Raw genomic sequence first — 12,810 nt, 5'->3', positions numbered from 1 at the left:
AATTATAAGTTTTTTAATATATCAGATATCGGGAATTCTAGATTTCTCGAACCTTCTGGAATTCTTATAAAATACTAAATGCTTTACATCATAAATTTATTCTTATTTACTTTTATTTATTTTAACAATTTATTCTTGGAATGCTTAGATGCTAAGTTACACATACAAATTAAAATTAAAAAAATTTAAATTACTTAAATTCTATATTATTCAAATTACAAAAAAATATTTGTATTTAAATCTATCTTTTGAAAATAATTATTTGTATTAATTTTTCAATTTGTATTAAATAGTAATTAAAAAATAACTATTCGTATTGATATATTCTATAGAGTCAATAGATTTGTATTATGTGCATATTTGTATAATTTATAAGTACATTATTACAATATAATTATAAAATTTATCGTTCTTAAATAAGATTATCTTTTTACCGTGGAATATGACACGAATGCTTTATTTGCACACCATGCATATATATATATATATATAGTATAAACTATACATATAATATAAAAATTAATCATGATCTGCAATCTTACACTGCACTGTCGGAAAGGAAACATAAAACCAGTAGCGCAAATTAAGGTTTTTTAAGCATTAACGATGAAAGAAAATGGAGAATTAATGTACTGACGATGACGACTTTTTTAACGTTTTATCGCGTTACGGATTATAATATGTGTATATATACATAAATGCATAATGTACGCAGTACTCTCAGTATAAAAAAAGAACACGTAGACCACTTGTGTCTATGTATATACATATATATATATATACAATTCATATATACGCGCGTGCGTGGAAGTGTGCGGGTGCGTGTTTGATGAGAATACAGTAAGAATGTAAATAATAAAGATCGCATTATACGATTATCCACTGGGATCTATAAATTGTAAGTCATGATACATGCACAGATGTGTGTGTGTGTGTGTGTGCGCGCGCGCGCGTGTGTATTAGTGTATGTATGTATATATGCACGCACGAATACGCACACGCGCGCGCGCGCGCGCGCGCACACACACACACACACACACACACACGTACGTATGTACGTACGTACGTACGTAGATATATATATATATATATATATATAAATATATACATATATGTATACACATGCATTTACATATATGTGTATATATGTATATAATATGTATATATATACATGTACACATATATAAATTATATGAGTTCGATGCACAATAGCGACAATCGCATTATCCTGTGCGATTTTCTGGCGAGCGAGTTTTTGCACCACTTTGTTCGTGAATTTTCCTGCAAAATGGTGTCTAAACGAATTTATGAATATTACTAATAAAAACAACAGCTCAATTTTTTATTCTTTCTCGTTTCTTTGGATTCTGGCATAATTGGATTAACAGATCTCTAAATCCACAATTGCCTGGATCCTTTTCTTTTCATATGTATTTCCTCAAATCCCAAATCTCTCCCTAAACAAATTTATTGTCTTTTATGGTAATTTCTGGGTAGTTTTCAAGAAAATATCCAGATTACCGTCAATAAAATTATCCCTAAAAAATTCACCAACAAAAAAACGGTGCAAAATTATGATGAGAGCATTATCAATAACAGATATTTCTCGTTAACCCTTTCTAGGCACGTATGTCATGGCGTTTGTTCTTAAGTACCTAAAATCTTAGGTATTCTGATCATATATCTAATACATAACCCTTTTTAACTTTTTTTATTTCAAAATAACTAAATCAAGATTACAAAGAAAATAAAAGCGAAATTTCTATACACAGGAAGGGTTAACCCTTCCATCGCACCGCTGCAACTGATACATTTATTAAAAGGATCAGTAGAGAAGCGTCGCAGGATAATGCCTAGAGAGATTGCTCGATTGTTGAAGAGAGATGTTCCGCGCTGACGTCGAGCTTATAAAGCTACTTAATGTTAGACGAATGTTTTTACACAACTGCCACTTTACAATGACGCAAAGTTACAATTGTCTCGGTGGCCGGCGCATGTTTGTCGTCGTCGTACAATATAAAATTTGTGTACAATCGAAGAGAACAAAGACACTTTACTTATTATGCATCTTTTTTCGTTTTAAAAAGTTAATGTAAATGTAGTAATTTGGACTTATATTTAAAATAATAATTTACATTAAAAAATTTTGAATGTATTAAAAATTAAAAACTAATTAATTTTTTTATAATGTGAGGAAGAGATGTAATTTTAGTACTTGAAATTAAGAATAAAATTTAATTATTATGTATATATTATATGAACTTAAAATTGCAAATATTTAAAACATCGCTTCTTTAATAAAAACGTTACCATAAATTAGAATTTATTTTAGAATTAATATGTTATGTTTTGTAAAATATTTTGGAAAAATAAATTTTCTCTCAATCACCTTTGGATTGAAGTCTAAGGATATTTTTATGTAGCTCTAACAAAAAAGTATAAACGTTTAGATGCAATCAGGTAAAGCATTTTTCTTTTCTTAGATTGGTCAAATTTCATATTGCACACCAACTTCTTGTTTTCCGCTGGTGCGAAGAACGGCATTTTTCTCAATTATTTTTCCTCGCCGCAGAAAACACGACGACAAACTTTGCGCACGGCGAATAAGTTCCACTGCGAACAAGAATCTGTTTCTTTTGACTACGGATTAACATACAGCCGAAATGTACCTACTATACGTAAATAAATAAATAAACAAATAAACAAATAGGTGGAAGAAAGTAAAAAATAAGACTAGGCCGTTTAATTTTTTGCTTTCATTATTAAAAAATTATTATTTTGCGTTTGATATTCACAAATGCATGTTATTCTTGTTAGAAATTAATTCATGTATTTTTTTTGTCTTGTTTGTTTAAATAGAAAAACTTAATAATTGATTTTGATTTGTTAAAATTTAGTTATTTGTTTTCATTAAGGATAAATTGTATTACAGTCAAAATTTATCAATAAAATATTTCTTTTCAATGTTGTTTTAACATGAAATATTTAATATATTTTGAAAAAAATTATTTTGAATGATATACAAAATAATTATGTTCAATAAAATAATAAAGTTTCTTTTAATTTTTGTATGTTTTCTAATAATTAAAAATGTGCACACATAGTGCCAAATGTGTGGATATGTAGCATTTTACTCACGCGCTACCTATTATAAATAAATAAACGCCAGCCGAATCGACTACTGTGTAACCTACGCAGCGACCCAAATTTAGACCAACACATGAATGAATCTCTCATGCCTTGTTGTTGGCCATCTCTATCTTTCATATACATCAAAATCCATTATTGCAAAACAGTCTCGACACGTGTTCTTGTTATTTTATCGTGTTAAACATGAAACGCAAATAAGTTGCACATTATTTTAAACAACTTAAATAACTTTTAAAGGACACTTTTTCTGTTTTTTTTTTTAAAACTGTAAGATAATTTACATTCATATAATTCGCTCGTTTACATCTTAAAAGTTTAAATATTTAAATTATTATGATTTTTCTTAAATTCAAAAATAAAATTTTAAATAAATTTCTCCGTATACTTCTTTCTTATTATTACATGTGTTTCTTACAATTTTTTTTATTATATATCTTTTAATTTCAAGTAATTGTTAAAAAGCTTTAAGGTTTTCATTAACTTTATTATTTATCAGACGATTATGATCATTTCGGAATGTATTGCGACACTCGATCTCGAACAAATTCACTGACATAAAACAGCTGTGTCAGTTATAAATGGCTTTTGCAGGCTGTGTAATCTTTTGTGTGTTTAAATTTAGAAATGAAACTTCATGACGACAATTCGCTGTAAAATTGACTAGCAGGTAAGAAGATATGATGATGATAAATCTCCAAGGAGTCCAAGTTGCGCAAACAACAATAATTAGATTGAATTCTGCAGGAAGAAGCAAGCCCGTCTTTTCTTGCTAACGGAATAATAGATGATGGAAAGTATCAAACTCTAATTATTGCAATTAAAATTAGCAAGAATTTTAGTCTCAAATAAATCACAAATAAATCAGAGTTTCATAGATTTGTCTAAATTCAGTTTGTAGATTTTAACTTTTTAAAATAATGTGATATCATTAGGTATGAACTTTCTCGATCTTAGATCTTTCTTGAATCTTGGATACTGGAACTCATAAATTATTACAGCTACCTCGAATCCTAGACGCTCGTGTTTTTATATTCCTCGTACCCCGGTTAGTCTAGCCCTCATATTTGTTGCAAAGTAACCACTTCAGAATCCGGATTCTTTAAATTCTAGATTCTCGAGATCTTCTAAATTATTTAGTGCTCGTCTCACATTCCAAGAATTTTTGAAACTCTCTGGTTCACAGATCCTTAATTCTTTTCATTCCAGTGCTTCAGTAAGTGCAACATCCATAGAGCTCCTCTGACTCAGAGTAATCTCAAACGTTCTTCATACACCACTACTAGTACTTCGATAATTCCTCCACTCTTATTCGTTCTACAATTTTCACCTGATACACCATCTCCAATCTCTCGTGCTCCATGTTGACTATCGGCCAACTAACTCTCGTCTCATCATCTTCTTTCATTCCCTTTTATTTCCTCTATTTACTTTGATAAACACTAATAATCATACCAATTAATAGTTTGCAAATATATTTTCTTCATAATATCTGTTAAGTAAAACTAAGAATAAAACTTCTATGAATAATTTTAATCTTGATTAATAGTTCGCCTTTATCTGAACACATTTATGCACATCTTTAGTATTCTTTCATTTCATTTAATATTCTGCATAGTTGCAACAGAAGTTCTAGTCGTCTATATAATGTTCTAAGATTTCCAAGAAATGCACAATAAGGCTTTACTGTACGATTTATTTTCTTCTTTCATTTTCTTCCATTTATTTCTTTCGTTATATTGTCTTTCTTCTGTTCTGTATATGCATGTGCATAGAATTAACAAGATCTGAGAAAAAACCAAGTTTTAAGTAAAATCTAGAATTCGCGCATAATCAAAATCCGAGAAACGAGCTTTTTAGTTCTCTGCTTTTCTTAATTTTGTATCGATTATTTGATTCTAGATACCTGTACTCTAGCTTCTCTGTTCATCCTATCTACTCCTCCTTTCTCTCTCTGCTTTTCCCTTCTCTCCTTTCTTCATCCCTAATTCACCATTCATCTGTGAACCTCCTTTAGAGCCATGTCAGCACTCTGCGCTGCCCTTCTTCCGCAGGATCCAGTTAAACGACAGGATCACCATCTCCAGGCGGTTGATGCTTCATGGCAGCTCCCGCCACCTGGTCCAGGGTTCGCCCTCTCTCATGTCCTGCGCGCTACCCCAGCCAGAGAGGGTTTCGCATCTCGATGCCGCTTCTATCCCAGCGGCGGCAGCGAGAAAGCCGGCGCGGTGCTTATTGATTTGACAGGAATGACGGGAGGCGGAATGGCGCAGGAATCGATAAGAGAGGGTGGTGGTCCAAGCTGCTGGTGGTGCGTCGCGGGGGTGCGCGAGAAAGAGAGACTGCTGGTACGACGGGCGTGTTAGAGCGAGCGAGCGAGCGAGCGTGCGAGCCGCGGCAGACCGTGTGGGGTTGGAAACGAGCAGGTGGAGGGAGAGATGAGGAGAAGAACGAGGGCTGGCGGGAGCGGTAGCGAGGAGGAGGACCAGAAGAGAGAGGGAGCGGAGAATATTTTCATACTCCAGACTCCCGGCGTAGGTAGAAGATGGCAGCCGAGGCGTGATTCGGTCCGGGCAGTTTCCTCTCTTCTGGCCGCGCGCGCGCGAGAATAGTAGGGCCGCAATCCGCTCCGGGTTTGAGAAGAAGAAGCCGCCGGGAAGTAGTGTGCTCTCCCTTCGCGGTCGGTCTCTTCGTCTTCGGTCAATGGTGTACGAAAACCACGAAGGAAGCCACCGGGAGATGATTTGAGGAGAGATAGAGAGAGAAAGAGAGAGAGCGAGAGAGAGAGAGAGAGAGACTGATTGACTGACTGATACTAAGAGAAAGATAGACGGTCAGAGAGAGGGAAAGATAGAAAGAGAGAGAGAAAGAGAAGGAGAGATCCGCTTCGCTTCGCTCAGCTACATTCCGCTCGCGCGACGTGTCCGACTCTTGCTGTTTTTCTGTCGTTTTTTTCATCGCCGCACACACAGCCGCCACACACTCGCGCGAGCGTGCAATTCGTATCTCAGAGATTGGATATACGATTGGTAGCGTATTATCATCGAGAGGATCGGCTCGTGATCCGCTCCGATCCGCTCCGCTACGCTTCGTTCCGCTCGGCTCCGCGTGCCGCGTCTAATGATCGAGAAGGTGATAGACATCGGTGATTATGTACGTTACGAATAATCCTAAACCCTTAAAGCTTCAAAAAACCGCCATCATAGTGTTCATGAGTATACATGGATGGAAATTTTAAAATGTTGTTAAGACGGAAACGACGATGTTTTCGCTACATTGTGGACTCTTTTTATTAGTGATTTGCCGTGGATTTCTCAATAGCTTTGCGGATACGACTTCCAAGCGAGGTAACGCCTGTCTGCCTTAAGTTTATCTTGCTTGCCCGCTTGCCTGCCCGGATTGGTAGCTGAGCGTATTGATGGCTGGAGCTTAATCGGACCGAGTGTAATCGATCCGATATTTCGAAGAGTGCAAAGACATCATAATCCGTTAAAGATCCAATCTGTCCGATTTCTTTATCAAATTTGTTTAGAAATATTGCGAAGCGTTTATTTCAATCAGTTTCAAAAAAAATAGTGTGACCTAAGTTTTAAGAATAATTTGTCATAGGATTATTCGAAATTTTTTATCGGGCAAAGTGGAAGCTACGGTCCTCTATACGAATGGCTGCGTGAATGAATGGGTGTAAAGCGCTGATCGTTATGGAGGTATTGCACCTGCCTGCGCACCTTGCTTGGCCATCCTGTCCGCTTAATAGTCCTAAGGAGGTAGGACTTGAGAAAAGGGGAGTGGATTTAAGACGTTTAAAGATCCGATAAAGATTTAAAGTTCCTTAATTCTAGTTTTATGTGAAGAACTATAATATTTTGTTTTTTATATAAAACAACTATCTAATCCGGCAAATAATTTAGTGTGAATTGGTCTATATAACTTAGCGAGTAACGATGTTTGTTTGATGGACTGAAATAATTTCCACTGTAGAGGAATAACGGTTTGATTCATAATTAGAGCGAGAATTATTCGTTGAATAATTATGTCTGGATAGCTGGGTGTAATCATGTCAAGCAGTATGTTTACCTGTTTAATTCTAAAAAGAGTTCATTAATTTCAGGAGATTTAATTGAATAGCTTTAGTATTTTTATGTTTACACCTTTACTAATATTCTAAATTCTTGAATTTACTTGAAAATCATCAGATTTCAGTTTTTCCGCCGTTTTGATCTTCAATTCATTGAATTATAGATTTTTTGAATAGAGGACCGTGATTTCATTTTTAACGTCAAAGAACCCATAATGTCGAGTTTGCGGGTCAGGAGATCTCTCAGAATTCGAGGAATTCAGGGAATCTAGGATTCAAATAACTTAATCTAATCTCTAGAAATTAGATAAACCTAATGAAGAAAATCCAAGATTTGCGGATCTCAGGATTCAAGGATACGAGAAATTTGAAATTTATTTAAAAAAACAAAAGAGTAGTTAACTTGAACATTTAGGATGTCAGAAATTTGATATTCAATAAAATTTAAAATGTACATTTAGATAAAAAGAGGAAGGAGAGGCATATACATGATCAGATTTTTAAAATTCAAAACCGTAATAAATTAAACATTAAAAAATTCGAAGGTTTAAAAGCTTGAGAGCCTTGCTTTAAAATTTAACGAACTGACTCAATTGAGTTCTTCGTTGTTGCCAGGGCACTGCAAAGCTCGCGAACTCTCTCGTCCCTGAAGAAGGATGAACACCCTATCAGGGTGCAACCCTCGACCTTTTAAATTATCAAGTTAAATTCTCTTATACGCTCGAGTTTTCGATTTGTGAAATCTTTATGACTTGTACTTCTTGGATCTTCGAAATTTTACATTTTTAATTTTCTCTTGAATTTGTATTTTTCATTTCTTACATATTTAAATTTTTGACATTCTCAGTTTTTTGGATTTATGGCGTCTTAACATCCTCGAACCCTAATATCTTAAGCTTTAATCTCGTAGATTTTTGGGAAGCATCAACATTCCCATATTTCAAAAGCTTTCATTCCTTATTACGTTACTTCCTTTATATGGCTTTTCATATGCCGTAATCTTCTCATTAATTATCAAGACATATATGTATCTTCGTGGCACATTCTTGCTCGTTGCGACAATCTTTTATCTCATTACATACATAATTTTTTTATAATAATAAAGTGTAATAAGTCTAAGCATGTAAGTAGCATAAAATATAAGTCAATAAATTACTAGCAGTAACAATTTTTTAATGTTAAAATAAACAAATATATTTGTATCTTAAAATATAACTATGTTCAATTCTGTAAAAAGTTACTCAATGTTAAATTAAATTAAATATTTAAACAAAATTTTCTTGTAAAATTCGGTACAAGTGTCCGAAATAATATTTGCGACAAATCACCTTGTTACACCTTACAAAAAGAGGAGTATCTTATTAATGTCGCTAATTCGCACGGGATAAAAACTACTAACCGCGAGCGTGACGTTCCTCTTAAGTACCACGGATTCGCGTGTTTTGGCTGCTGGCGGTGGAAAATGCGAATATAGATCAGCGGAACGACCGGTGCTTATGACCGTACGTATGCGGCACGCCGCGGATTTTCCCGAAACAGCCGCGGCAAAACGCGCGACGCCGCGCCGGTCGTCGAAATGCGCGTAATCGTTACGTACATTTCCGTCGGGCTTCAAATCCCACTGCTGCATTATTCATAATGTTATCGCGCGGAATTACTTCGCGTCCGCTCGCCCTTGTCCGCTTGCTTTGCATACCGTTAGACGCCGCTCGTCGCTGCGTAAAACCGCGAGCACGCGAATGTACGCTTTGCACATGCATCATCGCAGCTTATCGCGTCGTCGATTCGAACGACAACAACGATGATGATGCACGTATATTGCACCATGATAATACGAATATTTTTTTTTATCATGCAACATTAAAAGCCTATCATTTTATGAAATTTTCTGAAATTTGAAGTTCATCTTTGAACGCAATTTTAATATCTTGATAAATAAAATTGAAAAAATTGAGCAATTTTTTCAAATTGTGTGTTAAGATTGAGTTACAGTTCATATTGAGTGATTCAATTACTTGTGCTGTATCTATAAAATGTTACCGGCTCCGTTGCTACTCAGTACCAACTATGTTTATCCGTATAAAATATCGCTAAAGCTCGAACTGTATCAGTAAGTCATAAAATATTTATAAGCTTCTTACAAGCTAGTTTCGAAAATATACAGACTATCGTAAAACATCAATAAATATTTTAATGACAATTTTAGCGTTCGGTTGTGTAAAAAAGCAGTGAATGAACTGAAAAGTAGAAAGTGAAACACTAAGAACTAATTTCAATTGTCTTCCTTGGCGTGCTTTAAACTATTCAAGAAATATATAATAAAATGTATAAAATTATAAACAGAAATAATATTGTATAATTTTACTTTTAAGTAAGTTTTGAGCAAACTTTACTTCCACAAAATTTTTATTTCGGTTTTTAGTTACAAAGTCACTTTTAACGCGAAAACTGCAGAAGTTGTGTAGCGAGTTGGCACTTAAATTAAATTTTCGTTTAGGGATCGATATCAGATATTATTTGCAAGAGCCATAAATGCGACACACTTTCGGTAAGGTACGCGTTTATTATGTTTACAAGCTATTTCCATAATCGTAAAACATATTCAAGCCTCAGCTATCTCCGGTATAAGCATCTCGATGAAAAATTCACAAGTAGTTTGCATGTTACATGATATTTATCAGTAGCCGTGAAAAATGTCATTTGTAAGCGATATTATCCCTTAACGTTCTTTGCGCCAGTACTTTGTAAATATAAAAGTATAATATGTATGAATAATTGATCGTAAAAACAATAACCACAAAATGTCCGAGCAAATATTTTCAATTATTAATCATTTTCAGAAAATAATTTCTTTTATAATTGTAGTGTTAAAAGTATCCATATTTAATCAAATAATCTCTCTCGGGAGAAAATGACATTGGCTATAACGAAAGGGTTGCGTAGCGAACGAATATTTTGTTTACCCATTGTACATGAAATCAATCAATCTGTATCCTGCAATTAATCAAAGACGTAGGACGGAAAGACGAGTCCCTCGACGAGTTCTCTCAAGCAGGACCCACGAGATTGAAATGGCAGCGTGCCAGTTCTAATTTATTGGCTTTTAATACGTGAACCCGCGGCCGATTTTGCAGTTCAACGAAATAGAACGATAGATCTTCGGAAAAATCGAAGTAATGCGCATGGATTTAATGCAAAATTTATTACAGCTTGAGATGATAAGATTTAAGAAGCCAAAGATCAAATTTATTCATCAATTAAATTCATCAAAAAATTAATCGTATACAGATGATATTTCAAATAACGGCTGTTTCTATTTTATTAGAATTATTTCGTACATTAATAATAATATGTTTAGTATAACGTTAATAAGAACTAAACAATTGCAAAGGAAAAGTATAGTGAATGAATTATTGCATAGTAAAGACATAGTCTCTGACCGAGTGGTTACCCATTCATTCGAGCATTCATATGCCTACATACCTATTCGTTTAACCACTCACCTAGTGAGTACATCTTCACTATACCATTATCCACGATTTTCGCTTGCCTGCGTTTTCCTTTATAGCTTTAACGCTTCTTGCCCAACAATGTAATGCATAATTTATAATACTATCTTTGAAGATAAACAAGCTTTCTCTAATGTTTCTTTTAATAAGTAAAAATTTGTCGAATAAAAACCTATATAATTATCAATGTAATGATGTACATTTCCTCGGTTTAAAAAGATTATTTAAATCTAACGAGCCAACCTTCATCTATAACACATTTTTTATTAATCAGAAATCGATAATTCCTTAATGACCGGACACACATCGTCTTTAAGCCAAGAGACTTTTACTTTCACTGAGGAAAGGTCAACGTCAAATTGATGAAAGAATCTATAGATAAAAATATAGGTTGATAGGTCTGAGTCAATCTGTATTTTCGTGAAATGGCTTCTACTGAAATAAAGATAAGTCGATTTCTCCTGGTCTAGGAGGCAGAAGATCTAGGAGAATTTGTCTCCTAAATTTTTACTCCTCTATCCATGCCGATGGCAAACGGAAAGGGATTAACTGGAATCGTGCAAACAGTTAGTGTGTCAGGCTCAAATCGATCCCGATTATCGATCAACGTTGCATTTTAACGGCGATAAATGATAAAAGTCGCATTTGCGGGCGTCTAAACAAAAAAAAAAACGATCGATTTCGTATGCACAGGTAGACGCGTGTCCTTCTGCTCGTCGTCGACGTACGTATCTGGCGATCGATCTCTCGCGATGTCGTAGGGCGGCGATCAACAGGAAATCGCGAAATAACGAGGCAGTCGACTGCAGAGCGCCTGCAGTGTACATTGACGTATGCGTTGGTAGTGATGACGTAATGAGGGTGGAAACGCGAGAGAAGGGACGCGGGGGAGAGTCAGGCGGGGGAAGGGGATCTTACGCGGTTATCGAGTGACGAAGAACGATGGATTTACTAACCTTCCTCCCCCCTCTCGGAATGTATAATGTAGGTCAATCTGATCTAGTTTCCCCCCCCCCCCGCACCCTTAAAACGTAAATTGTACATTGGTTATTTTATTCGAGCGAGTTTGTAAACGTCGATCTAGGACATCTTCGGATGGTGGGAAGCGCGGCGGACATCTTGAATAAAACGGGACGGGGATGCATCAGCCCATCGTCGATTATCAATGAACGGCCGGGAGATGACCTACCCTGTGCTCGATGAATATTATCCTTCACGAATTTAGCACAAATTTCATGTATTCCGTTCTTGAATTCCATCTTCCGCGCGAATTCGACCGTTTCCCGTTGAATCGAAAACATGGTCACGTAGCGATAAAAATTCAAGAAGGATAGCGAAAAACCGGTGGCGCGGAACGCGGCGAGGGGAAGAGGGGGAAAATTAAATTTCTCGGCGAAAAAAGGCCGAGTCATCTCACCGGCGACGAGGTAAAAAGGCGAGATCTCCAATTTTAAGCATGATCACTGAAAGCGGCAACGAAAAACGGGCCGTGGCGCTGTGTACCAGACGGTGCCCTTTTGTGCGCGTCTCCGTGGTACATCCTTTATCCCGCCTCGCCAAACCGCATTATTAGATTTACCGAGCGCTGTATCTGTCCGGCCGGCTTAATTCATGCAAATCGAAAAGAATTAAAATTTGACGTTTCAAACGGGCGGGAATTTAAAGACTTTGAGAAAGCTGTTTACATGCTGAAAGGAGCACGGGATGGTATCAATTCCTCCCGCACAGCTGTGTTACATTCACCTTTTATTCGGCGAGACGTGTCATGTGTATTGGTCGCTCGTGTACAAACAATATCGTGATAGAGCAAGGCGAGCAAACTTCCGGATCATTTTTCCCATGTGTTCCCCGAGACGCTATCAATGTCTCTGAAAATTCTGCCCGAGCTCACTATCCGCTTTTCTGGCTGGTGCACCCTACACAATTCTATTCATATTGATTTTGTTATCTTTGCACTGCTAAATAATCGGATTATAGGCATTTTTGATTCAATATATCAGACTGAATATACGATACAAATATACAGCAATTCAATGCATATCGATTTTTATAAACATATTCAGTAATTAAAGTATG

General features: G+C 35.7%; 1 protein-coding gene and 1 long non-coding RNA gene across 16 annotated transcripts in view; one reads left to right on the top strand and one right to left on the bottom strand.

The window, feature by feature from the left end:
- Window positions 1-3,620: 3,620 nt before the first annotated feature.
- LOC118644994 lies at window positions 3,621-5,534 on the bottom strand. The gene is made up of 2 exons (XR_004962756.1): window positions 5,054-5,534; window positions 3,621-4,934 (listed from the first exon to the last, which is right to left on the bottom strand). It is a non-coding gene; the product is annotated as an uncharacterized LOC118644994 (long non-coding RNA).
- A 163-nt stretch (window positions 5,535-5,697) lies between these two features.
- LOC105835806 (disintegrin and metalloproteinase domain-containing protein 11) overlaps window positions 5,698-12,810 on the top strand; it is a 39,079-nt gene continuing 31,966 nt past the window's right edge. For 4 of the 15 annotated variants that reach the window (XM_036285102.1, XM_012679370.3, XM_012679365.3 and 1 more), the window contains exon 1: window positions 5,702-6,494. In XM_036285102.1, coding sequence (XP_036140995.1) covers window positions 6,410-6,494 — 85 coding nt within the window. In that variant the 5' untranslated portion in view covers window positions 5,702-6,409. Of the gene's footprint in view, window positions 6,495-12,810 lie in introns of all 15 variants that reach the window. The other 11 variants (XM_036285103.1, XM_036285101.1, XM_036285100.1 and 8 more) reach the window with 5 other exon arrangements.

Source organism: Monomorium pharaonis, chromosome 3, assembly GCF_013373865.1.
Source record: "Monomorium pharaonis isolate MP-MQ-018 chromosome 3, ASM1337386v2, whole genome shotgun sequence".
Taxonomy (NCBI): domain Eukaryota; kingdom Metazoa; phylum Arthropoda; class Insecta; order Hymenoptera; family Formicidae; genus Monomorium; species Monomorium pharaonis.
Note: the sequence above shows the minus strand (reverse complement) of the source record. Positions and strands in the feature narration are given on the sequence as shown.